Source organism: Abramis brama (assembly GCF_963993115.1).
Source record: "Abramis brama genome assembly, chromosome: 13".
Classification (NCBI taxonomy): domain Eukaryota; kingdom Metazoa; phylum Chordata; class Actinopteri; order Cypriniformes; family Leuciscidae; genus Abramis; species Abramis brama.
The window spans coordinates 13546068-13573500 of NC_139975.1; the positions used below are offsets into that span (position 1 = coordinate 13546068).

The 27433-nt window shown below is 39.0% G+C and overlaps 2 protein-coding genes across 4 annotated transcripts in view; both read left to right on the forward strand.

Moving 5' to 3' along the window:
* Nucleotides 1–19357, forward strand: part of fgfrl1b (fibroblast growth factor receptor like 1b) — a 37335-nt gene extending 17978 nt beyond the window's left edge. The window contains exons 3-7 of the mRNA XM_084133473.1: nucleotides 376–648; nucleotides 14286–14378; nucleotides 14567–14845; nucleotides 17203–17556; nucleotides 18042–19357. Coding sequence (XP_083989599.1) covers nucleotides 376–648; nucleotides 14286–14378; nucleotides 14567–14845; nucleotides 17203–17556; nucleotides 18042–18421 — 1379 coding nt within the window. The 3' untranslated portion in view covers nucleotides 18422–19357. The remainder of the gene's footprint in view (nucleotides 1–375; nucleotides 649–14285; nucleotides 14379–14566; nucleotides 14846–17202; nucleotides 17557–18041) is intronic.
* A 4436-nt stretch (nucleotides 19358–23793) lies between these two features.
* Nucleotides 23794–27312, forward strand: LOC311095249 (uncharacterized protein). 3 transcript variants are annotated; one of them, XM_084133703.1, is made up of 6 exons: nucleotides 23794–24012; nucleotides 24196–24240; nucleotides 24584–24613; nucleotides 24895–25020; nucleotides 25133–25197; nucleotides 26116–27312. In XM_084133703.1, exons 1-6 carry the CDS (start codon nucleotides 23973–23975, stop codon nucleotides 26248–26250), a joined length of 441 nt encoding a protein of 146 aa, XP_083989829.1. In that variant the 5' UTR covers nucleotides 23794–23972; the 3' UTR covers nucleotides 26251–27312. The 3 variants fall into 3 exon arrangements, with proteins under 3 accessions (XP_083989829.1, XP_083989830.1, XP_083989831.1); XM_084133704.1 differs by having other exon boundaries at nucleotides 23841–24012; nucleotides 25136–25197; XM_084133705.1 differs by lacking the exon at nucleotides 24584–24613 and having other exon boundaries at nucleotides 23841–24012.
* The last annotated feature ends 121 nt before the right edge of the window (nucleotides 27313–27433 follow it).

The following is a 27433-nucleotide window of genomic DNA, read 5'->3' on the forward strand; positions in this document are numbered from 1 at the left end:
AATTATTAAAGAAAATGCACCACAAACAATCATTAAAAATATAAAAAAATAAAAACTTTTATTATTAAAGAATGTATTATATTTATATTATATTTATTATATTTATATATTATATAAAACATATTTTATATATATGTATATGTTCAAATATATATATGAAACAAAAATGCACATTCAAATAAAAAAATTGTGTTTTAGTGTGTATATATATATATATATGTGTGTGTATATATATGCACTAAAACACAATATATGTTTTTTTTTTTTAAATAGCATTTTTGTTTCATATGTTATGTGTGATGGTTATTATTTATGTAAATTGAACAAATGCTGTTCTGTTACTTAAGAATTTTTATTTTATTTTTTTTGCACCAGGTCCTCCATGGGTGAGTCGTAAAGTAGAGGACAGACAGACTGCAAAACTGGGCCACACGGTTCGTCTTCCATGCCCTGTGGAGGGTGACCCCCCTCCGCTGGTCCTGTGGGTGAAGGATGGGCGGAACGTGAACCCAGGCTGGAGCCGCTACAAGGTTCTGAAGAAGAGTCTGAAGATCAAAGAAGTGGAACTGGAGGATGCCGGAGAGTACATCTGCCGCGTCACCAATGGATTTGGCAGCCTCGCCCTCAACTTCACACTCATTGTAATTGGTAAAGACTGCCTCCCACGCCATACACCACAACCCTTTATATCTCAGTTCTTTATACTTTTGCACACCCAGAGCATTTGTAGGCCACATCAGTCATCCAGGCTTAATCAAAACCTGCACCGTTGCACACACACTACTGTTTGAGGTAGTCTTTTAAGGGGATAGTGCCCTAACTAGACAGATGGCATCTCAAAACAGCAGAACTATAGCATTAGTTTTCAACTGAAATCAAAAAAGAGCAGAGGATATTTTAGATGCCCTCACAAAAAGCTAATGGGTGCACAGGAAGGCAGTCGGGCTCATATAGCTGCTCCTAAATCATATTTGACTAAACTGACGTGACTGGCTAGGTACTTTAAAGCAAGCGTGGTTTCATGTACATAACATTAACTGGAAAAGCACAAGAGAGCATTGTACTGATTGAAATGTATGACTTGTTAGCATTTGTTGGAGCATATGGCACTGATGCCATTTTGCATTATCAAATCTAGAGAACAAAGGATGGCTTCATGTCATCCGTCATACAATACCTGCAGTTGTTTATGTAGGCCGTAATTTAATTCCATGTTCGTACTTTTACCCAGGTAGTTGAGACTTTTTTTTCCACTAGAACCTGACAGGCAAGGAAATTAATACACACCTTTTTGGATGGATGGATGGATGGATGGATGAAAGGAGAAAGAAAATGAGGTGTAGAGAGTCATGTAGCTGTTGTGAGACTGGTTGGAGCAATGGGGGGTTTGTGCTGGACCGTTGCAGCTCGGAGCGTGTGGTTCTCCTGATGACTGCTGAGGGACTATGGGGCAGGCATTTCCAGCCAAACGTTCTGTACAGGGAGAGGAGACAGGAGACAGGCCTGCCGCCTTCTCTGCCATAAATCTGAACTGGTCCAGCAAAGTTGAGAGGCCTTGGAGACCCAGAAGCCCTCGGCTCTTCCTGTACAGCTTGCCACGTTTGGGGAGGCTACCGAGGCAACTAGTGTGCGGATGTAAAGGATGATTATTCTGCTGAGCGAGGCAGCTGCTTAATTGGCCGAGCCAGTGTTTTCAGGTTCCCTCCCCTTCATGTCTTTGCTCTGGGCCTCCTGTATGGGGAGTGATGGCGGCCTGCTGTTTTCCTGTTTCGTCCCCAAGAGCTCTTTGGAACTCAGAGTTATGGTGCATTGGACTGCTTCACTCCCTTTGGAATATAGTTGTAGAGTTTACTGAAGTCATTAACTGCAATGACCAACAGCCCCAAAACAAAAGGCCCATTAGACCCTCCTGTTGCAGTGTTTGAGTGTTTAAAGCTGTGACTTTTGCTGGAGGGAATGCCACTATTAATTAACTGAAGAATGGTTAAGAAGCGCCATTGTTTTTCAGTAAAGATTAGTGGGCCTTGCCTCAGAAGAGTTTAAGGTATAGTTCATTCAAAAATGAAGATTTTTAAGTCACGCTCATGTTGTTTCAAACCTGTATGACTTTTTTTCTTCTGTGGAACACAAAATAAGATATTTTGAAGAGTGTTTCCACAGCAGAAAGTCATACAAGTTACAAATAAAAAAAAAATCATTTTTAATTTTCAAAAGAAGCATTTATTAAACTAATTGTCTTTCAAGCAAAATACATTTTTGCTGTGTATTGAGCTCTTGTGTGCAGTTGTGAAGGACATGAATGAGAATCAATGAATTGATTGCTGTGCATAGTTACTAAAGCATCATCACTACTCTCTTCAGAACATGATTTGCATGTAAATGTCAATGTGAATGAATCTCTGATGAAAGTAGTAATAAAATTGTTTAAGAAAGGTTTTGCCAATTTTACATAAATTTGAGAGCATAGCAAATTACAGAATTAAGTGGTTTTTTTCGGGGATCCTCCTCTGAAGCAGCTACTTAATGTAGATTAATGTACTGTACACCAAAAACACAACAGGGAAACTCCAGCCAGGGCTGATTGTATCAGGACTGAGGAATTTGGTGACATTAAATAGCACCTGTTGTCATCAGAGCGGATCTAATTTGCACCAGGATTTGCACTCACGGCAAGCATGGGCAGAACCGTGCCCTCATATTTTAATGTCTGTGCAATCTATACCCCACATAATTCCTCATGAAAGTGTAATTTTAGCTTTTAGTTGATATTGTGCCCCTATCAAACCAGACAGCTGATGGCTTGGTGTAATCAGTTGGCAATAAACCTAAGCTGAGGTAACGGCTATAATTTAAGCTTTCGGTTTTTCCTGACCACAGTCACCGAAAAGTCTTTGTGCTTTTCACATGTGTAAATAGAAACACATTTTTTTTCAAAATCATGTCTGCAATTGTACATGAGAACAACAACTCAAGTTTTAAATATAGACGGAGATTAGCGCAGCTTTACAGCTTTAAGGCATTTTAATAGGATCGTTAACTTGCTTTCCAATGTTGCTCACATATTCAGTACTTTTTTGCAATCTGGCACGAGGAACTCTGGGAATGTGGGTTTGTAAGAATGGCATATTGGGTTTTAAAGGTCAGAGTAAAGGTGTTGTTTACCAGAGGGTGTCGGAAGCTGTTGAAGAAATGCTTCACCATCATCTCACGCTGACCATTCCCACATTCACTGACGTGTCATGGAGTCAAATAAATCAGTCTCCGTGTCATAAAGCGCTGCACTTTAAAATGTCCCACAGCTCCTGGGCCTCTCCCTCTTTCCCCCGCGGTGGTCCCAGACCCTGCACCCCTGCTGTTTCTAAAGTGCAACACACACTGCCAGCATTGTTTTCTCCCAGCGCTGCTTTGCAGGAGTCCAGAGCGAGGGATCTGAGGCTTTTCTCCACAACCTAATTGTCTATATTGTGAGAGTTTAAATTTATGTTGGATATATGTCTCCGTGAGTGGATTTGAAGATCTCAAGTTTGCCTCCAACAGTAACAGAGTCTACACACAATTGCGCTGTTGTAGAGTCCTGGTTCCCTGGCATTGGATCCCTCTTGTCTGCATTTCTCACCTATATCGTATAGGAGGCCATACTGTGTACGGACGCAGTGGGGAGAGAGTGTGGCTTCTACTCAGACGGTGGTTTGGGCTGCCTGTTTTATTAGGGGACTGGTGGAGAGCTTCCAGCAGTGGCCTTTTGTTCTTTGTTTGCAGGCCACGGGTTACATGTGTTGCAGTTTAGCCAGCGTCCTCCTCACCTAAATGGATAATTGTATCAAAATTACACTCATAAGCCAACCCAAGACTGCGGAGGGACGTGGTAGGTGGGATAAGGGAGGGGCAGAATGTTTGGGACAGCATGGATATGCCTTCCAGTCTTTGGGTCATGTTACTGTGGCAACCCGGAGGTGAAATTAGAAGATAATTTGCCAACTACGCCACTCAGGGAGTTACACCCAGAGAATTTAGTGTCTTTTAAAAGGACACGCAAGTTCGTTTCATCAATAATCGCTCAGAGACATGGAATACAAAATGGTTGATTTTATTTAGTGACACAAGCACTTTAAAGCAGTCCTTAAAATGTATCAGACCTCAATCAAGCACAGCTCATCATAAAGGTCTTGACTCTAAAAAGAAAAGGTCACCGGTACACCAGCTAACTGGGGCTTACCAGCAGGGTCAGGCTCTCGGAGTTTATGCTGCTTATAGCAGAAAAATCATTCCTTTCACTGGTGCACACAAACACACGCACTCACACCATACTCCACGGATGGACCCGGCACACTGTGAATCAAACCTCAAAATGTACCCATGTCTCTGCCACAATATTAAGATGATATCCTGCCGACTACACCAGAATGTGGCAACCCGGAGGTGAAATTAGAGGATAATTTGCCAACTACGCCACTCAGGGAGTTACACCCAGAGAATTTAGTGTCTTTTAAAAGGACACGCAAGTTCGTTTCATCAATAATCGCTCAGAGACATGGAATACAAAATGGTTGATTTTATTTAGTGACACAAGCACTTTAAAGCAGTCATTAAAATGTATCAGACCTCAATCAAGCACAGCTCATCATAAAGGTCTTGACTCTAAAAAGAAAAGGTCACCGGGACACCAGCTAACTGGGGCTTACCAGCAGGGTCAGGCTCTCGGAGTTTATGCTGCTTATAGCAGAAAAATCATTCCTTTCACTGGTGCACACAAGCACACGCACTCACACCATACTCCACGGATGGACCCGGCACACTGTGAATCAAACCTCAAAATGTACCCATGTCTCTGCCACAATATTAAGATGATATCCTGCCGACTACACCAGAATGTGGCAACCCGGAGGTGAAATTAGAGGATAATTTGCCAACTACGCCACTCAGGGAGTTACACCCAGAGAATTTAGTGTCTTTTAAAAGGACACGCAAGTTCGTTTCATCAATAATCGCTCAGAGACATGGAATACAAAATGGTTGATTTTATTTAGTGACACAAGCACTTTAAAGCAGTCATTAAAATGTATCAGACCTCAATCAAGCACAGCTCATCATAAAGGTCTTGACTCTAAAAAGAAAAGGTCACCGGGACACCAGCTAACTGGGGCTTACCAGCAGGGTCAGGCTCTCGGAGTTTATGCTGCTTATAGCAGAAAAATCATTCCTTTCACTGGTGCACACAAACACACGCACTCACACCATACTCCACGGATGGACCCGGCACACTGTGAATCAAACCTCAAAATGTACCCATGTCTCTGCCACAATATTAAGATGATATCCTGCCGACTACACCAGAATGTGGCAACCCGGAGGTGAAATTAGAGGATAATTTGCCAACTACGCCACTCAGGGAGTTACACCCAGAGAATTTAGTGTCTTTTAAAAGGACACGCAAGTTCGTTTCATCAATAATCGCTCAGAGACATGGAATACAAAATGGTTGATTTTATTTAGTGACACAAGCACTTTAAAGCAGTCATTAAAATGTATCAGACCTCAATCAAGCACAGCTCATCATAAAGGTCTTGACTCTAAAAAGAAAAGGTCACCGGGACACCAGCTAACTGGGGCTTACCAGCAGGGTCAGGCTCTCGGAGTTTATGCTGCTTATTACCTTGACCAGGTTTGGCTTGAGTGGGAATTACAGCACTGACGTTCATTCATTCGAGATAATTTGCTCATAACCTTTCCCGCTGCTAAACTACACAAGCTCTTTTCCATTCCAATAGACATGCGTTTACTCGTTTGCCTTGGCTGGCCTGAGAGCAGAACAGCCTCACTGCTGCAGTATTTATGTTTAGTCTGATTTACACCTATTTTCCACGACAGCTCCTCTTTTGGGAAATGCTTCTTTCCTATTTGAACAGTCCAAGGGGGAAGAACCATGAACTGGGTCATTTTATAAAAATATTCCAGTTAAATATTTTGATTATTTTAAATTGTAATAATTCGCAATATTTTTTATCAAATAAATGCAGCCTTGATGAGCATTAGAGCATATAAAATATTTTACATAGACACCAAACTTTTGAATAATGTATACAATTTTATTGTATACAGCTCAGAACTTTGGACTATATACAGGTTTAGGCGTGAACTGGTAATCTAAAAAAAAAATTATGTAAGTAAAGGAATGATGGAATTTGATCAATATTATAATATCAGAATTTTATTTTATTAACATTAAATCAGCAGAAACCATTTCCTCAGCCTACATTTACATCATAATTTAAATTTGTTTTTCTGCCCTTCTGCTGAAGTTACAGACTGTTTTTTTCTCAGTTATGCTTCTCACTTCCCAGCCTGAACTCACTCTTATATGCCATTGCAAACTCTGTATGTCTCTCTCTGTTCAGCTTAATTTCATGTGAGTCCAGACTGGTTTCAATTCCATCAAGCATCCTTTCATCTTTCCCTTTTTCATGTCTTTTCTTCTGCTATTCACAAGCATGAATTCATTTGTGTCCATATGTGTTTGTGCTTTGAACTTGCCCAAGCTTATTTCCCTACAATGAAAGAAATGAAACAAACACGCTCTTGAGAGCTCAAGTTGTGAAGCTCCGTGTCATATTACAAGTAATCATAATTACGGATTACATCAGTATTAGAGTGACGCATGATCAAAGGGGGGCTTTAAGAGCATTTTCCAGTGCTTGTGACGGTTCTTATGATGTGTTTGACATCAAACAAATAAATACTACTATATTACAGTCTATTCTTTAGATACTAATAGTCATTCTACAAACGGGTGCCATTTGTGTTTTATATACATTTGTGTACAAAAAAATTATTTCACCTTGTAACAGCATTTTTTTTATGCAAGATGGAAAACAATACATGAATATAAAAGGTAGCGTTTAGTCAAAATCTCTCTTTATTTCCAACTTGGTTATCCGTCAACCCTGTTACATCATATTTTCACTTTTTTTAGGTAATTATAAAAATCTATAAATAATATTTTAAAAAAAAAACACCATCCTTTCAAGAAGTGATCTCTTAATTGATTATTGAAAAGTGGAAATCAGCATTAAATTCCAACTTTTTAAGGAGCACCTTTTTGAAGTTATAATATTATGTAAGGGCACATACACTATACTGAAAAGTTTGGAGTAATTAAGATTTTTTTTTTTTTTTTGTAACGACAGTCTGTAACTTCAGCAGCAGAAAGCCAGAAAAGATTTAATGTTAATATAATTCTATTTTGATATAATAATATTGATCGTATTTCATCATTCCTTTACTTGGATGAAACATTTGTAGATTAGCTGTTCATGCCTATAGTGGAGTCTAAAGTTCTGAATCCACTGGAGAGGACTTCAAGGAGCCTGGATTACCACAAGGCGCACTGGAACGACAAAACTTTTAAACAGTTCCTCTAGACCAGGATGGGCCTATTGGGGGAGGATCACCGTCCTTTCATAGAGTTCATTGATTATGCCTTATGGGTGTGCAGATCTTCCCTCAACATGGGACGACGACACCATTAACTCCGACTCCCCAGGACTATCAACACCTCCAGCAGCTATCTCTCTGACTACTTAAGAAAGGACACATCATCCCAGCCCGGAGTGTCCCAGTAAAGCAGAGAGATCCCCCACGATAGACCCAGAGACAAAGCCAATTCCCGCCATGGAACCAGAGCCCGAGCCTGCCGCGGACCACGAGCTTGAGCCCCCTCCATCCTCGGAGACAGACCCAGCCACAGTGTCCTCCCCGGAGCCAGAGACATTCACCTGATCCGTCCCAAGGCTGGAGCCCATTAATGGGTCCACTGAGGAGTTAGCGCCAGTAAGACAGCCCATCGTTGAACCAGTAGAGGAGCGCTGGCTTATCAATTTTACCACTGGGCCAGCTCCCATTCATGTCCTCACCCCTGAGCACGTCCATTCCCAGCCCACCACACTCTGCATCATGGATGACCCTGTGCCACCGAATGTCCTGCCCAGCCCAATGTCACCATCCTCACCACAGGCCTGTCTAATTTCCTGTAATTACCTGCCCCGCTGATGCCTCGCAGTTCCTCTGCTCTTCCCGCTCCGCTGACTCATTCCAGCTCGTCAGCATCGCCTCAGACCCCCTCACCACCAACGCGACGCTGTGAGTTGGATCCCGTCTTCACCCCCCGCCTCCAGTCCCATTGCTCCACCTCGGCCTGTCAGACCTTCGTCTCTGCCTCGGCTCTACGCTCCCTCAGCTCCACCGTGGTCAGCCATCACTAAGTGCTCCACCGGGCTCCCTAGTCCCTCCGGCTCCACCATTACCCAGGTCTCTCATTACCCAGGTTTCACTGCGGACCGAGGCCCGGAAGTCCGCCCCCCCCCGGAAGAGGCCAAACCTAATAATCCACCCCTTTGGCTCCACAGGGCTCCTCCTTCCTTCCGATTCCAGTCCTCACTCCCCCGGTGTCACCCCCTTCTTTCTCACCCCATCGTCGCCTCATCCACTCAAGCTGGAGGCATCGTCTGGGACTTTCTGATCCAAGATGTCGCACTGGACCCTTCAGTTCCACAGGGGTCTCCAAGGTTGACAGCACCATTTCCATTGGTCAGCCCCAAGGTTCCACCCAAGAGGTCCGTCAGGGCTCAACCTTGGCTCCTCCCTCCCTCATGTCTGCTCCACATCTTCCTCGTCCTTCTCCAATATTTCTACATTTTTTTAGACCCCACTTTTTTAAAATTATAGCATCCAGTAAATGCACTAAATATTTTGACTCCAGTATTTCCCTGATGCATCTCATGCCCACCCTGTTTTTTCTTCGATGTGCAATTCAAACCAGAACCTAATCACATCATGGCTTTGGTTTCATGGCATACAACTGAGCCTTCTTTGAGCTGCAGGGGTAGCAAAGGTTTTAATTAAACTAAAGGGATGCAAATTACCCACCTTCATCAGAGAGCCACATTAAAGGGCCTTTCATCCACCTCATTAGAGGGGCCAGAGGCTGGGCCGGGTCCTCTGCAGGATGCTCCGGGCCCACTCCACTCACAACAGAAGAAAAGAACACGGGCACATTAGGTTTGGCCAATTTCCTCCCGAGTCGCCATATGACTGTTGCAGCAAACCACTTATGGCTCTATAAAAGATACAAGGAGACTTCTAATTACCCTTTCTCCTCTGCTTCTCTCTGTCTTTGCCTGCTGTGAATGTACCAACAGTCTCTAATTTGCCTCCAGTCAGCACTTATAGAGATATGCCATGCCAAATATACAGATGGAAATGAGGTGTATTTGTAAAGCTAACAAATCATATTGTTTAAAAGCATGAAAGCTTATCTACATTACCCATCTGATTTCATTTTTTTTGTTTTGATTTTATTGGCAGGAATAAGCACTTGCTTTTATAACAGCTGTCTATTCCTTTGTGTTTCCCTCTCATCTCTCTCCAGTTTTTTTTAATACATTTGAATACATGAAAACACATAACCGCGCTTCTTTCAAGGGAGATTAGAACTCTGTAATGTTTTCATCTAGAACAAAATTATTGGAAGAGCTCAAAAGGGCTGGCAAGCACTCCAAAGTGCTATTGTACTAAAAAATATATATATATATATATGTTGTACTATTTCATACCTAGTATTATAATCTGACTATGGTAAACGGCATTGGCTGTGTTTTCTTTTGATTTACTGGAACAGACATGGTTTCAGTTAGGGATAGGCTATTACCTTAAAAACACTGCATCACTCAGTCAAACGACTCAGTGAGTTTCTACACCATCTTCAATCTTCATTACGACCTTAATAGAAAAAAGGTAACAAGACCGTTTTTTTCCTTTGATGTTTATTTTATTTAGATGTCGCCCTTGTCGGTCAAAATCACTAGAAATGTTTCACCCTACTTTCTATTCAATGTTTGTTTTGCTTAGATTTTTTTTTAAGTATGGTGAGCTCTATATGACAGATCTAAAGGATTGTATGTTTGCGCACAGGTATGAATGGAGAATTAACCTTTTTGAAGGCTTTGCTTTCAACTTCATCCCAGTTGGAAAAAATAATATGTGAGCCTTATTAACACTGAGTCCTCATGAAGATAATTTGAAAGCTGAGCTGTGGGGCTGCCTTTGGACCTTGACCAAGCCCACCTTCTTTGGGCACCACCTCTCTATATGTATCTCTATAGGGCTGCAGAGGAAAAGGACCTGCCTGTCCTTCAGAGCTTCAGAGCTCCTTTACCAATTTTTTCCTGCCTCACCAGTGCAAAAACATCACTGAGAGTAAGTCAACTGTGAATTCACTCCATTAGAAACATGCATAGTAATACTCACAATGCCATACAGCTCTAGAATGCTGTGTCATGAAGACATCTGTCTTTTTGGACACCTGTTTAGAGAACTCGCCCTTCACAATCCAGAGAACTAGAGTCTGGAGTTGGGCTCTCAGTAAGACCACTTGAGCCCACATAAAGCTCCTCTTATTCCACTCTGCTGGTGCTGAATAGAGCGCCAATGGTTTACTTTTGCTCCTACACCCCAGGGCCAAAGGTAACAATGGACTGAAGGCTGGTGAAAACACTTCTGCTAGCTTTGGCTTGAATGTCTGTGTTGAACATGCAAGGCCTGTGCTTGGCATAGAGGGGTTAGCAGGGACAAAGGTGCAGTGCGCTCTCCACAGCAGCTACACACACAGCCTCGGGACAGCATGAACTAAAGAAAAACAGAGAGCTTGAAGGCTTTCCTAGCTGAAGAGACACAACCTTTCATCATCATGTTCAGTAATGTGAAAATACACTACCATTCAAAAGTTTGGGGCCAGTAAGGATTTTTAAAAGAAATACTTCTATTCATTAATAAAATAATTTGAAGCAATAATGAATTATTAAAACTTTTATTTATTAATAATTTCATGCATTGAGCATTGATAAATTGATCTAAAGTCACAGCAAAGACTTTTACATTGTTAAAATTATTTGTATTAATGCTGTTATTTAGAACTTTCTATTCATCAAAGAATACTTAAAAAAATAATCACAGTTTCCAACTCTTTATCAACTGTTTTCAACATTGATAATGAAAATAAATGTTTCTTAAGCAGCAAATCAGCATATTAGAATGACTTCTGAAGAATCATGTAACACTGAAGACTGGAGTAATGATGCTGAAAATTCAGCTTTGTCATCACAGGAATACATTACATATTAAAATAGAAAACAGTTATATTTCACAATATTACTGCTTTGCTATATTTTTAATAAAAAATAAATGCAGCCTTGATGAGCATAAGAGACTTTTTTCAAAAACATTAAAAATTACTGACCCCAAACTTTAAAGCGTGCATATACACTAACAGTCAAAGGTTTTATTATTATTATTATTATTATTATTACATACGTTTTTAAAGAAATTAAAAACATATATAGAAGTTATTTTCTTTACATCAAAAGATTTTTAAGATCATGGGGAACATTTCAGTCATCTGTGCTTAAACTTATGACTGCATAACTTTTATGCACTTAAAAGAAAAGATTGTTTTTCTTTTTGTTTACAAAGAAATGTATAACATTTAAATAAATCATTGGTTTTACTTTTTTTACCATTTATTGCTTATTTTACAATATTTAGTCCACCAAACAGTATATATGGTATCCAAACTGGTACCAGAATCATAGTGAATTATGTGTCATGGAGGGGGGAAAGTAACATAATAATATTTGGTTTCACTTTTTCTTCTTAAGTGAAGTACTAGCTGTACCAACCACTGATGACGCTGACTGAACAGAACTATGGAAAGTATTCAGAAGGCATTTTATTAAGTAGTTTCATCACCTTCCCATGTGAGAACCATTTGTTGCCACAGTGTTGATTTGTGGCTTGTTTATTTGGGATTGCCCAGAATAAGTAATGTGTACTTAAAGATGTTGTGCTCGGCTCATGTACACACTTGTGTGTGTGTGTGTGTGTGTGTGTGTGTGTGTTGACGATCAGTTTGCTGTGGATTCAGGGGAGTAAGAGGGTTCTCTGTGCATTCCTGTGAACCAAGCCAGAGAAATTCATCCCAAACAAAGCAGCGCTCTCAGCTCTGTCTGCACAGTTTAGGTTAAAGCCAGTTAATTGGTTTCCTGTCCAGGGTTAAGTCAACACAGTGTTGTGTCTTAAACAGTGTGGAAACCGGAGAGAAGAAACAATATAACAGTGTTTGCTCACCCCCTGCGCACAAACCCCTCCAAAATAATAAGTTGGTTCGACCTGGTTATCGTTCCCATGGAGTTCTTAAATGTCAACGGTTCTGAAAACACACAATCCTTTACACACCTCACAGTCCACTGATTTCCAAGCAAAATCATTGATTTTTGGGGGTTTTTTGTTCTTGTTTTTTTTTTTTTTTTTTTTTTTTTTGCACAGAGGGGTTCTGTTGGCTCTCAAAGCACTACAAATAAATCTCACCAAGTGTTGGCCTTTGCATTGACCCGCTCATTCAACATGATTTACATTACACCAATTGCAGACATTAATAGTGGGTATGAAGATGAAAGAGCTCATATTGCTAGAGCAACATCTGACTGCTGATTTATGGACCAATATCTAAACTATCCCTTAAAGTATGCCTGAGAACTTGAGGATTTTTTAGATCCATTGTGTTAGACTGTGGTTCTTAAACAAGATTTTAATACTTTAACTTAGGCTATGCTTTAAAAAAATTAAATAGTTTCATTCTGAATTTAATCCACGGATACTGAAACAAGCTGACATTTAAATTGCTCTCTGAGTAGCAGAGATTTGCTTGAAATCATTTGTAAGTAAATCCTATTTTATAAGAAAGTGTTTTTATTAAAAATGTCAAAGTATATGTCACTTGAAAACAAATTATGCTAAACCTTTCCTCAGAAATACAAAATTCTGTCATGAAACTCTATGACACAGGCTAATAGGTCCTCGACTCAAACGCTTGCAATCATATCATTCTCTATAGGGCACAGATGATTGGTTTCTGCTGTATCAGTAGCCAATGAGCTTGCGTGCTCAACCTTCAAATACTCGGTCAGCATTTGCCTTAGCAGTGCAGCACTCTTTCAGAAACCCTCCTACTTCCCCAGCTCCACCTGTATAGATCTGCTACATGTAATTCATGTACGCTATATTGTACAGCAACAGCATGTCTTACTTGCTTACAGCAGCGTGTCTGTGAATGTATTGGCAAGTCCTGTACTTGCTGTGCAGCAGCAATAACCAACAGCAGCAGCAACGTAGCAGATCTATTCCGCCAAGACCAAATAACAACATTGTCATAACCATTACCATGCCAAACACCCCAAGAGTTGACATGACAGAACTACACTCTTAGACATTTTGTTTACTTCTAACTGGACCAAAGGTTTTTTTAGTTTGAAGTCAGTTCACATGGACGTTCTAGCAAAATCTTATTAACTCTGCAACAAAGTATGAAAGTGTCCAAATATTTGTCTTAATTTTGCGGCTATTGTTTTAGCATTTTTAACCAATTTTTTTATTTTATTTTCTGAAAATTGTTTGTGCTAATTAAATATAAAGATATAATATTTTATAATAATTGCCATATTTTTATATTTTGTTATCTAATGCAAGATATTTATGCATTTTTGTTTAGATGTGACTTGTGCGTGTGACTATTTGTCTTATTTTTAAATAATATATCTATTGAACAATACATAATTTGAAACTTATTATTTGTGAGAATTTTTTTTCCCCCTCTCTAATTGCCAATTTGTTCAGTATTTGGCATCTAATGCAGATACTTTTTTACGTGTGGCTTAAGTGTCCAAATGCTTTAAGGACCACTGGGTATTTTAATGTTATAATAAGGTTTTATAGAAATGCACAATGATTCATACTGAGAAATCTCTTTCCTCCTCTCTGTCACGGTTGGCTGTATGAAGCGCACGACTAACGACATTAATAACAAAAACAGTCTTTAATAAAATAAACAAGGAATACTCAGGAGATCGTAGGAGAACTAACAAACACAGCCATGTTAACATAGACTATTCCAGACAAAGAAACACAGGACATTCGTGAATTAAATACTCAGGGATAAATAACATAATTAGGGAGAACAGAAACAGGTGTGTAGAAATTAATTAACAGCCAGGGACACTAACTAGGGAACTAAGGCAAATGGGAACACAGAAGCTAAAAAAAAAAAAAAGAGCATACAGTACATGTGACACACTCTTCCTACTGATTATTTGAATCTGCATGTTTAGAATACTGAAGTGAAGCATGGATGAAACAGTAAAGATTTCTCATGCTTCATCACTCTGGACTGTGTCTTTCAGACGATGCAGCTGTGACACATAACCAGACTCCGCCAGACGAGGCAGAACCTAACGCAGATCTCACCCTGCAGGACCCCACCGGAGAGCCATGGGGTGAGCAGCTGATACACACCCTCGTCACCTTTCACTCAGTGTTACTCAACAGCATGGACCTTGTTTGTGCCAGCATCCTGAAAGAGCTTAAGAGAGATCATTTCATCACTGATGTGTGACTATCTAACAGAATATGTTTTGTCATCCAGCCATAACCTCATGCTGTAAATGTTTTATTTCCTCCGCAGTGAAGCCATGCTTCAGTCAGCCCACAAAGATGCGCAGGCGTGTGCTAGAGCAGCCTGTTGGCAGCTCGGTGCGTCTCAAGTGTCTGGCCAGTGGCAATCCAACACCGGTCATTACATGGTGGAAAGACCAGAGCCAGATGCCCAGCCCTCAGCAGAGTAAACGGCCACAGTGGACGCTGACTCTGAAGAACCTGCAGCCTCAGGACAGTGCCAAATACACCTGCCACGTCTCCAATGCAGCTGGACACATCAATGCCACCTACAAAGTGGATGTAATTGGTGAGTTTGGTAGCCAAAGTTGACTGTTAGCAGCAATATTATCTATTTGTTGGTAATATATACAGTAAATATTTAATTTTATAATATATAATAGCTTAATGATTAAATAATAATATATCTTATTTTATAATAATTGCAACTTTGTTTTTGTTATCCAGTGCAAAGGTATTAATGGATTTTTGTTACATGTGACTTATTTAACTAAATTTTTGTGTCTTAAATTTGAATAATATAGCTATATTGATTTTTGTGAAATCTTTTAAAAACTAATATTTTAAATAATTATACATATAATATTTATATATATATACAGTGAGGAAAATAAGTATTTGAACACCCTGCTATTTTGCAAGTTCTCCCACTTGGAAATCATGGAGGGGTCTGAAATTGTCATCGTAGGTGCATGTCCACTGTGAGAGACATAATCGAAAAAAAAAAATCCAGAAATCACAATGTATGATTTTTTAACTATTTATTTGTATGATACAGCTGCAAATAAGTATTTGACCACCTGAGAAAATCAATGTTAATATTTGGTACAGTAGCCTTTGTTTGCAATTACAGAGGTCAAACGTTTCCTGTAGTTTTTCACCAGGTTTGCACACACTGCAGGAGGGATTTTGGCCCACTCCTCCACACAGATCTTCTCTAGATCAGTCAGGTTTCTGGGCTGTCACTGAGAAACACGGAGTTTGAGCTTCCTCCAAAGATTCTCTATTGGGTTTAGGTCTGGAGACTGGCTAGGCCACGCCAGAACCTTGATATGCTTCTTACAGAGCCACTCCTTGGTTATCCTGGCTGTGTGCTTCGGGTCATTGTCATGTTGGAAGACCCAGCCTCGACCCATCTTCAATGCTCTAACTGAGGGAAGGAGGTTGTTCCCCAAAATCTCGCAATACATGGCCCCGGTCATCCTCTCCTTAATACAGTGCAGTCGCCCTGTCCCATGTGCAGAAAAACACCCCCAAAGCATGATGCTACCACCCCCATGCTTCACAGTAGGGATGGTGTTCTTGGGATGGTACTCATCATTCTTCTTCCTCCAAACACCTTTAGTGGAATTATGACCAAAAAGTTCTATTTTGGTCTCATCTGACCACATGACTTTCTCCCATGACTCCTCTGGATCATCTAAATGGTCATTGGCAAACTTAAGACGGGCCTTGACATGTGCTGGTTTAAGCAGGGGAACCTTCCGTGCCATGCATGATTTCAAACCATGACGTCTTAGTGTATTACCAACAGTAACCTTGGAAACGGTGGTCCCAGCTCTTTTCAGGTCATTGACCAGCTCCTCCCGTGTAGTTCTGGGCTGATTTCTCACCTTTCTTAGGATCATTGAGACCCCACGAGGTGAGATCTTGCATGGAGCCCCAGTCCGAGGGAGATTGACAGTCATGTTTAGCTTCTTCCATTTTCTAATGATTGCTCCAACAGTGGACCTTTTTTCACCAAGCTGCTTGGCAATTTCCCCGTAGCCCTTTCCAGCCTTGTGGAGGTGTACAATTTTGTCTCTAGTGTCTTTGGACAGCTCTTTGGTCTTGGCCATGTTAGTAGTTGGATTCTTACTGATTGTATGGGGTGGACAGGTGTCTTTATGCAGCTAACGACCTGAAACAGGTGCATCTAATTTAGGATAATAAATGGAGTGGAGGTGGACATTTTAAAGGCAGACTAACAGGTCTTTGAGGGTCAGAATTCTAGCTGATAGACAGGTGTTCAAATACTTATTTGCAGCTGTATCATACAAATAAATAGTTAAAAAATCATACATTGTGATTTCAGGATTTTTTTTTTTCGATTATGTCTCTCACAGTGGACATGCACCTACGATGACAATTTCAGACCCCTCCATGATTTCCAAGTGGGAGAACTTGCAAAATAGCAGGGTGTTCAAATACTTATTTTCCTCACTGTATATTACTAATTTCAAAATACATAAAATATATTTAATAATAAATAATGAGTTGTAATATCTAAACGGAATGTTAGCATAGCGTGGAATATATTTGTTAAAATATATATATAAATATTTATTTATAAATGTTTCATAAAAATATATAAATATTTTAAATCATATATATAAATATATATTTTTCATTATAAAATATGTATTAATACTTTTTGCCAGTTTTATTGATATGGATAGTTCAGAGTTGACTGAAAATTATTGGTAGAACAGGTACTTATGTTATGCATTAGCACCACAGCTCAATAGCTAACTGCTATCCCATAGTTCCGAACGCTGTTTCTGTTTACCATTACACTATACTCAATTGCAAATGTGCAAAGTGATTTAATGGTAGTTTAGACTGAATATTCAAGTTACTTTAAGTTTTTATCGGTTTTCTCTACAGAGCGCACCAACTCCAAACCCATTCTGACTGGTACCCATCCTGTCAACACAACTGTGGAGTTTGGTGGAACAGCCTCATTCCAATGTAAAGTCCACAGTGACGTGAAGCCTGTAATCCAGTGGCTGAAGCGCGTGGATCAAGGCACAGAGGGTCGCTATAACTCCACGCTGGAGGTTGGAGGCCAGCACTTTGTGGTGCTGCCCACTGGAGACGTGTGGTCCAGACCTGATGGTTCATACCTCAACAAGCTGGCCATCGTCAAGGCACGCGACGAGGATGCTGGAATGTATATCTGTCTAGGGGCTAACACCATGGGCTACAGCTTCCGCAGTGCCTACCTCACCGTTCTCTCAGGTCAGCACTAATATTGCAGTGAATAAGTTAGGGTTGTACAGTATTGGAAAAAAAAAACTGACTGCAATATTTTGGCTTTGTTTGATATATATAGCTATATGAAGGAAAAAAAATACAGAAAGTTTCACCAAATTATTTGAATCACTCTATTTGGAAAGAATGAATAGTTCTAGAGAGCAGAGACATTACTTTTTACTGAATAGGCTGAATAATTTAGGAAAGACTTGAAAAATGTAGGTGTTCATATTCATACTTGGGTTTACTCTTTACAAGAACCAACTTAAAAAATCTCTTTCCACTTGAATTTTCATAGGTCACATTCACACTGTTTTTTACCAGTTCAATATGACTATATCAACCTTTTAAACTTCAATGCCCCTCCATTGTCCACTACAATATTTAAATCGCACTAAGCCATATTGTGATATCAGTTTTATTTCAATATGTTGTGCAGTCCTAGAATAAATGCTAGTGTTTGTTTACAGATCCCAAGGTGGAAAAAGATGTGATTCCACGCCACATCAGCCCCGGTCTTCCCTGGCCGCTTATCATTGGGATCCCAGCTGCTGCCCTGCTCATCGTAGGCACCATCGTGCTCTGGTTGTGCCACAGCCGCAGACGCCAGAGCGCTTTGCCACCCCGACCGACGACCTATCGAGACCATCACATTCCTGACAAGGAGCCCAGCATGCAAAGCTCCGTCAACCCTGACCTGCCCAACCAGAGACTTATGGCAATGGGGCCCCCAGCTCTCAGCAGTCCACCAAAGATTTATACCAAGGTCTACACAGATATGCACACCCACACACACTCCCATGCACACATGGAGGGAAAAGTACACCAGCATTTCCATTATCAGTGTTAACAGGTTACCATCAGGTGACCAATGCTGCTGCCTCTGTTCTCATGAGCTAAGGGCCACCACTTGAGGACCACGACCGTACTGTAGGACTGCGCGAGTTCTGATGGAGCCCGTTTACCTTGAAATGTCTCAGGTCAAGGAAAATGCCTCGCACTCAGTAGAGCTGCAGTGGACCTCAGTTTTCCTTTAGGTTCTTTGGAGTTCAAAATCCAATAACAGTGAATCAAAGCAACCCGAGCAAGTGCTAACAGTCCAAGAAAAATACTTGGACCTTTTTGCTATTCCAAAGCCAAGCATTACACAGGAAGTAGAGTGGAGATGTTTTATTTTTGGAGAAACTGTGATGTGTGTTAAGAATACTGGTGGCCCTGTTTACAATGTGTTCTGAACATTAATGTCAGTAATTTAGCTCAAATGTGGTGTTTTCTTTTTTTGTTTTGTTTTGCAACATTTTAATTGTGAAGAAATTATGCAAGGAAATGTCAGGGACACCAGATGGATGACTAAACGGAAAGGGGGCAAGGCCTTCTATTGTATTACCATTAAAAAGGTACTTTGTATATGTATTCAGCTCAACTTTCTGATAATTACAGTATTATGTAACGTACCCTCTCTATGTCAATGCAATCTCACTGTTTGCTAGTTACAATCGAAACTATTTTATTTCCAACGCATTGTATACCATTGCAATTTATAGATGAGCAGTTAACATGGCGTTATGATAGGCTAATATATTTTCAGATTCAAACAAAAGCTATTCAGTTCTGCAGGTCTTTAGAAACCCCTTGTGAGCCAATATACAAATCTCTTAATCTATAAATGTGAGAATATGTTTATCTGAGATAGGCTACTGCATGCTGCGTGTTTCACTTTGGTGCTCATGTAAGTGTATTTTAATATTTTTGTAATAAATAAATAATTTTCTACAGTTTGACCCTCAAAAGCTCGCGTATTTTCGGTGGGAATTGAAAATTGGATGCCACTGCAGTGGCTGTTGACTCTCGGCGCCCTCCCTAACACGGCCTCAGACCACTGTTAGTTCAACGGGCTGAGGAATGCAATGAGAAAATCAAGTTATTCTTTTCGACACCAGGAAAGTAGGGAAATATTCCCAGAAGGATTTGATGGGTATTAATATTCGGATAGGGTTACAAAGAGGGGCTACAGTTCTTAAGGCTGTTTCCTCTGTGCTCCCTGTGGATGACAAAGGCGAGAAAAACTCTCCACTAACACCAAATGCACCAGAGGTGAGCGCTGACTGAGCAATTGACATTTGAACGTTTACTAGAAAAAAGAAAAAGATTTGGACTGTTTAAATGTACTGGAAAAGCTGCATGGATGGAGAAACTGTCAGTACCTGCCAAACCAATTGCACGGTTAATATAGACAAGAAAGGTTAAGGTGCCATCTAGAGGCCATAATTGCTATTACCACTCCATGTGCAATGCCCGTTTCAAAACACCATGAAATCAAAATGATTAAAAAATGAAAACATTTAGTCGTTTTATGGAATGTTGCAGTATTTATTATAAATTAATTATTCGGGCACATCATTATTTGTTAAAATTCGTGTGCCCTCGTAATCTTTAATCAAAACTAGATGTACCGCATGGCGGTACAAAATATGTCCGCCGCTCAGGCCTGCACTGGCTTTCCACAAAAAGAAATGACGTGGAGCAATTTGGCTGTATTGCGTGTTTATGTATATACCTAAAAAAAGTAGTAGTATGTGCATGTCTGTCTGTATGTGTGTGTGTTTGTGTCTGTGTGTGTGTGTGTGTGTCTGTGCGTGTATGTATGCGTGCGTACATGTGTGTGCGCGTGTGTGTCTGTGCGTGTGGATTTGTATGTGTGTGTGGATGTCAGTGTGTGTGCATGCTTGCGTTTGTTTGTATTCCTGCATGTGTGTGTGTGACAGTTAGGGTTGCCAACTTCAGAAAAGGAAAATGCGGGACAATCGTGGTTATTTATAGGAAAATGAGGGACACTCAAAATATTTGTACTGTATCACACACTGTACGTCATTTCAGTGTCTGCAGTTAAGTTTGTGTTTAAAAGGTTATCAGACATAAACACATTTGTATTGCTTAACCTATTTATGTATTTAATTCTAAAAATAATTTTAATGTCATACATGAAAAAAGTCACATTACAAACAAACCATAGTTCAAAATAACAGCATTTATCTAAAATAGAAAGCTTTTTAACATTATACACTAGGCTTACAGTTCAAAAGTTTGGGGTTAGTAAGATTATTTTTTGGGGAAAAAAATAAAGAAAGTAATTGCCTACTTTTATTCAGCAAGGATGCATTACATTAATCAAAAGTGACAGTTAAGATAATGTTACAAAAGCTTTCTATGTACTTTCTAAAAGCTTTAAAACATTAATAATAATGAGAAATGTTTTTTGAGCATATTATTCCCTCAGGTAGATTACATGTTTTCTTGCGTGGCTGGATGTTAGACTCATGAACAATAATCACGTTGTTTGCATTCGCCAAAATTGATTAGCCGAAATCAAAACGTGGACAGTGAAAGGAAATTACCGTTAGCGCGAGACGAGTCCGGCTTGAAGCGGAAGCGACCAGACGGCAGAGGATGTTCGCAAATCAAACAATGATTTGTCTCAAAACAGTGATTAAAAAAAGCTGTGATTGGATGATGACAGGTGTCGGTGATCATTCTCAAGTGTCGTGGTCAGCACTGCTGCTGTTGCTGTTGTATCAGTCAGTGGTTTATCAGCTTGTCAAAAAACGGGACACGGGAGGTCACGCAAGGGACAAATAAATTAGGCCCAAAATGCGGGACGTCCCGCCTAATTCGGGACAGTTGGCAACCTTAGTGACAGTATCATCCTAAACCAGCAACCCTTCGCTCAACACCACCATCTACAGGCCGATGAGTGTACAGTCACTAAATGTGCACATAAATGAATTTATTTTATACCCCCCCATGGATGAAATTCTACGAAACTTAGCATACCCCCAGAGGATGTCAAGTTAATCATACACATGAAATATGGTGCAGTTCTGAACATCTCAACTGAAGATAGGGGCGATTAAAGCAGAATAATATTGCATTTTCATTTTTTATGGGAGGGGCGCAAATCACAAATGAGTGATTATGGGCTAGGTTGATGTGGGCCCTTAAGAGCAACATACCATAAAAATGTCTTCATCCTCGGTGCCACGGTTCAGGTAGTTATTTAGGAAAAACTGCATTTTTTGGGTTTGGGGGGGCCCAGCGCGGGGGGGGAGTGGCCCCCGGGGACCAAACGAAATTTTTCCGTAAAAGTCTAGTGGGGCTACATGCCCACCAAATTTCATGTTCCCCGGTGTTTCGGTGTCCCTGGTATCGTTGACGAAAAATTCAGTAGATGACAAAAAAAAAAAAAAAAAAAACTTTGACAATCCCTATATGACCGCTTTCGCTAGCTACGCTAGCGGCGGTCATAATAACTTCTCCTTTTGCAATCTCTTCTCTGATGATGTCAACCTGTCACTCGCATTAGATCAGAGCAGAGTGTGAATTACCCCACCATAATTGGGGGGTACTGCTCCTTCACTTCTTCTATGACCATCATGGTCCACTACCATATCAATCCCCACCGTGATCGCCAAGTGCAACATGTGTTGTGCAACACACATACAAGGTCTAAACATGCGACAAACTGATAATCAGTAGGCTACAGAATATCTCATTGTTATTATATATCCAAAAGAGAACTGTTTTGATCAACTCCCAAAAGTTAGAAGTTAAGTGCACTGAAATACTATTCTAATTACTAGTAAAAGTAATACCTTTACAAGAAGCCTATTGCCTATTTCAGTTTTTTTCCTGGCTCAAAATGAGGCGGAGGTGGTAAAATCATAATAATGTATTTTAATAATAATTAAATGTGTATTTTTTTGTAGATCATCATATAGCCTAATGTGTTTCCCACATTTTTTTGTTGGTGGAGCTTGGTATCTCTAGGGGCGTCCGGGGGCATGCCCCCCCCCCCCCGGAAGAAAATTTTGTACATTTTAGAGATAAATTCATTAATCTGGTGCACTTTGAGTCACCCGAATCCACTGTTAAAAATAAATAATTTAAAATGAACATTTATTTAAAATAAAAGTTCTTCTTTTGGCAAAATTACATTTCCTTAATAGCCTAAACAGAGGCTTTACTCCCTTCAAGCTTAAATTGTCAATGTTTCATTACATCACTGTTTGAAAACACTCAGAATAATTTTTGTACCTTTATAAAGGGCATTTTCCCCTAATTTTATTAAATGTATGCTCCATCTTTCATTTCAAATTCTTAAATTTGATAAATATATTAAATTAAAATAATTAGACACTAGGCTGTTACCAATAAAATTAAATAATTTACATCGAAAAATTATAACTGTATTAAATTAGATTATTTTAAATATTTTTGAATATACAAATAAGGAATGTTGAAAAGAATGATACTTTATGAAACTAGCGTTTTGTCATTCAAGGTTGACACTTGCTTGAGAAGTTGAAGTCATTCTCTACTCCGTTGCTTCTAGCCACGGTGGTTAAAAATGGTACGGTCCACAATAGGGGTGTCTGAAATCGCTTTACATTAAAATGTTCCTACAGTGAAAATAGGAGTTGACTTGTATTGTAACTGTAATTATATTTTTTCACAATATCAGAAAAATGATCTGACCCCCCCAAAGCTGATATTTCTGTCCCTTTAGGGGATATTTCTGCCCCTGTAATTCGAACTATGGATCAGAGCAATAGCAAACCACAACCAAAAATATATAGAGACCTGTAATGTGATATTTAAAATATGTGGAGAGAGAGGCAGATAGATCAGTATCTTGCATCTTTTCAAGCTTTTGATCTTGAAAACATGCAACAGGAACAGCTTGTGTTATTTGTGACTATGTGAATATGTACACAGCACCCACAGCACATAAAAAGTGCTATTAAGATGCTTTCAGTTGCAGATCTCTATTTTATTTGTGTATTTGATTTGGCATTTAAAGACAGATGTCTAAACATTGCGTCTAAACATGTACGCCTATGGTTTTTATGGTCATCGCATTTCAGACAGGATTAAAAAAAAAAAAAAAAAAATACTGGTTAAAAGTAATATACAGATACCAACAATTGAGAGTAATAAGAACAATAAACAAACAAAAAAATCCAGAGACATAGGAATGAGTTTAGAGCTTTTCATTTATTTAGAGCTGCAAAAGAGCAAACAAATGAGTGGTCTCAAATGGAGCGCATGTACATCTAAAAATAAAATGCATTTTGTGGTTTTAGGTTATAGGTGATCATACAGAACATCCTTTTTGTGGTTTTGATCAGTCCTTTGTCAAAGTGACCATTGAAAACATGCCTTTTTGAACAACAAGCATGTTGAACAGTGACATGTTGGTATGATACGAATAATTTATTTTTGTACAGTCTGATACAACTAATAGTCACATGATGCCATGAAACATTTCATATAAATTGGAGTGGAAAAGGGAGGGGCTTCAAGTTTTATCTTACATTTGGACACCAACGCAACGCGTCTTAAAAATGAGACCCTTCTATGTTCTTCTACTTTTGAGCTTTTTTTGTAAGTATCATTTTTGAATGTTTTAGACTAGAGCCTAAATAAATAACAGTGTTTAGGCCTACTTATGTAATGAGGTACTTATAAAGATTTACTGGTTATCAAAATACATTGTTATGATTTTGTGAGGGGAAAAAATGTGCATGAGAAATTACTTTGCTGAAAAGAAAATTTGTTTCTTTTCAGGCTCCCAGACCAAAGGAATTCCTAATTCCAGTAATTCCTGCGAAAGTAAGGAACTTTTTAACTCTAAAATATTTGTTAAAACATCTACACTGTAAAAAAAATCCCCGTAAAAAAACGGTAATAGGCCTATTCCGGCAGCTTGGGTGCCAGAAAAAAACCCCGTAAAATTACAGAAATTTACATGACATTTACATGTTTTTCATGTAATTTTACACAGGTAATGTACATTTGCAGTCTATTTCTGTAATTTGAAGATTTTTTTACCACATTTCAAAAATACATGAAAAATCTGTAAAATAAAACAGTACATTTCCGTAAAACTACAGTGTATAGTATCTATCTGCATGTCTGTGTGTCTGTCTATCTTGACAAACGTGTTTTGTTGTAGATTGTGAGACAGGTGGGGAATGTCAAAAAGGTATTTTTCATTATTATTATTATTCAGTTTATTTGACAGATTCAAATAACATAGATAAGCTTAACAGTCATCTGATGTATGTATCATAGTGTTTTTAGCTAAAGCTAATTCACGACACTTGTCCCTAGAAGGGCTTTTTGATAAAAAATACAGTTTAACAATATTAAAAATAATCTATCTTGATGACGTGTAAGAATATTACAGTAATTTCGCTGTGGATGTAATAAGGTTATTTTTGATTGTGTGAAACTAACTGATTTTTTTTTTTTTACATCTCTCAGGTTATGATAGAGACATAATGATTCCTGTCACCGTGATCCTCTGTGAAGCCTTGCTGCTTTCTGTTGCTGTAAATGTCTACTTCATTTGCATGACGAGATATCGAGAGCCGTGCCAGAACTTTTACAGTAGGACATTTTTATTTCATTACCACTACATAATAAATGTCATTAGTGCTAAAATGTTATGTAATAAAATGACTATGTATCATATGAATTTTGTCGTCTTCTTTTTATTCAGCAGATTATATTGCTTTCGGGTGTAGCTGTGGCCCACAAAAACAGCCTGAGCAATCAGATGACCAGGTACAATTTTAACAGATGCAAAGATTTGTATCATAATATATACTTAAATGTATATAATATATACTTAAATATACTTGATGTGATTGATGAATGTGAAATATACAAGGTATAAATTGAAAGTATATGCAGCCATATACCACTGAGTCTGATTTCTTTATGCATTAGCCTATAGGCTGTTTACACCTGGCCACTTCATGCGTTTTCTCAGATCGGATAGCTATCTGATTTATCAAAACGATTCCATTTACACCTGGTCACTTAAATGTGTTTTTGCTAAACGGATTTAAATCCGATCTTCAATTCCCGCGCTATATGCAGATTTAATGGAGTGCACGTCACCGAAAGCAACAGATGATATGAGCTGCATTTTATTGATCATCAGCTAAAATTTCAAAATCAAAGACTGCAATAAGAGCGGCAATAGCCCTGGTAAGATCATTTCGTTTCTTTACTTTTAATGATGATAATTGTGAGTTAAGCGTCTGCGACTTACTTTCACTTTGATGTGCGATAGTTTGCATGTTGGCTTAATGAATATATGCTCAGCTTCTCATCTGCGGTGATGCGTGTTCCAGTAGCGTCGTCATATCTGGCTATAACATCACATATAGCCTATAACACGCTCTCACGCGTTTATTTTTAGCATTTTTGGGAGGAGTACAATTTACATATGTGGTTTCAACCACCAGATGTATTTACACTTGTCCAGTTTTGTCTGGAATGCGGCCCAGACCACCTCCTGAAGCGGGTTGAGTGATCGGATTCAAATCCGTCTCGAATGCGTTTCGGAGGGCATTTACACCTAGTCTTTTCACGATCGGATAGCTATCCGATCTGAGAAAACGCATGAAGTGGCCAGGTGTAAACAGCCCCTAAAAAAGCCTCACACTGCTGAACAGATTTTATGTTTACTTGTAGGTTCAACATGACATACAATACTCTGCGATAAGTCATTTCAGTGAGAACAGGGAGCATGAGGGACAATCAGAAGAGAGCCCCATTGAGTGTATGTACTCTAATGTGAAACACTCCGGAACAGAGACCTCATCATAAACATATGCTAAAATTGCTGATATATTCTGCTTCTTTTTTTTTTCTCCTGTCTTTGTTTTGCATTTTAGTTTTAATTTAAATGTTTTAATGTGTTGTTAAGCGGGTCATTAAATATTTTAAAGATTATGTTGATTGGTTTTCTGAATATTTCTGAATATTTTAAAGTTTGGCAGTTCAGGAAAAAACAAAAGCGTTTTGATTACAGGGCAATGTTTTTATACAGTGTTGGGTGTAATTAATTACTACGTAATCTAATTACTGTAATTTAATTACAGTAAAGTAAGTAAGGGATTACTCCTAATTTTTCTGTAATTTAATTACAGTTCGTTCTTCTTTTTTTTGGTCCGCCACCACCCCCCCTCTTCGGAGGACAGCTTTATTTTTTATAAAGCAAAATATATACACAATATGTTACAATACAGACAACAGATTTATATACAGTGTGTAACCATTCACCCAGTTTAGTGAGACCCTGGGTACATAAGGGGAGGGGGAATTATAGCACCACGTACAGTGTAACACGTAACATATACTGTAAGACACGACAAGGTGACAGACAGACAACAGAGGGACAGTTGACAAACACAAGAACGTATTATTATTGATTGAATAGAATGATCTTGAGCAAATTCTATTTGTTGATCTGAGATTTACATTAGTTGGTCACGGTGTTTGAGGGGAAATGGGTTTGGAAACATGTTATGCATGAGTGTGGATAGTGTATGCCTATGTGTATGTATGAAGTGATAGCTGCAGGGGCAAAAGGGAAAAGAAAAAGAAAATATATAAACTTACATAACGGAAGGGGGGAGGTATGTGTCTAGTAATGTACACGGCTTGTAGTTATGTTTGTGTGGTATTAAGAAATGTCAAAAATTACAGTTACTTCTGATGTAATTACATTCATTTGCATCTTATAGACAACAATTCTATATAAAACAATAGTGGATTTTTTTGGTTTTAATGTAACTTTACACACTTTGATATGTTCAAGAATAATTTGTAATAATTTATGCAATGTATATTGTTTATTTGAAATAATTAAAAGTGTAGTTTTGTGTCTGTTCTTGTACTGTTCAACTTGTTGAGGTTGATGGCATTTATAAAGTAATTAGTAATAAGTAATCCAATACTTTTTAGAGAGAGTATTTAGTACAGTAATCTAATTACACTGTTGAAGATG

Coding starts and splice junctions, on each gene's coding strand:
- LOC311095249 (XM_084133703.1), top strand. CDS start 23,973: ATGAGACCCTTCTATGTTCTTCTACTTTTGAGCTTTTTTT. Junction 25,021..25,132: donor GCCGTGCCAGAACTTTTACA/GTAGGACATTTT, acceptor CTTTTTATTCAG/CAGATTATATTGCTTTCGGG. Junction 25,198..26,115: donor CTGAGCAATCAGATGACCAG/GTACAATTTTAA, acceptor GTTTACTTGTAG/GTTCAACATGACATACAATA.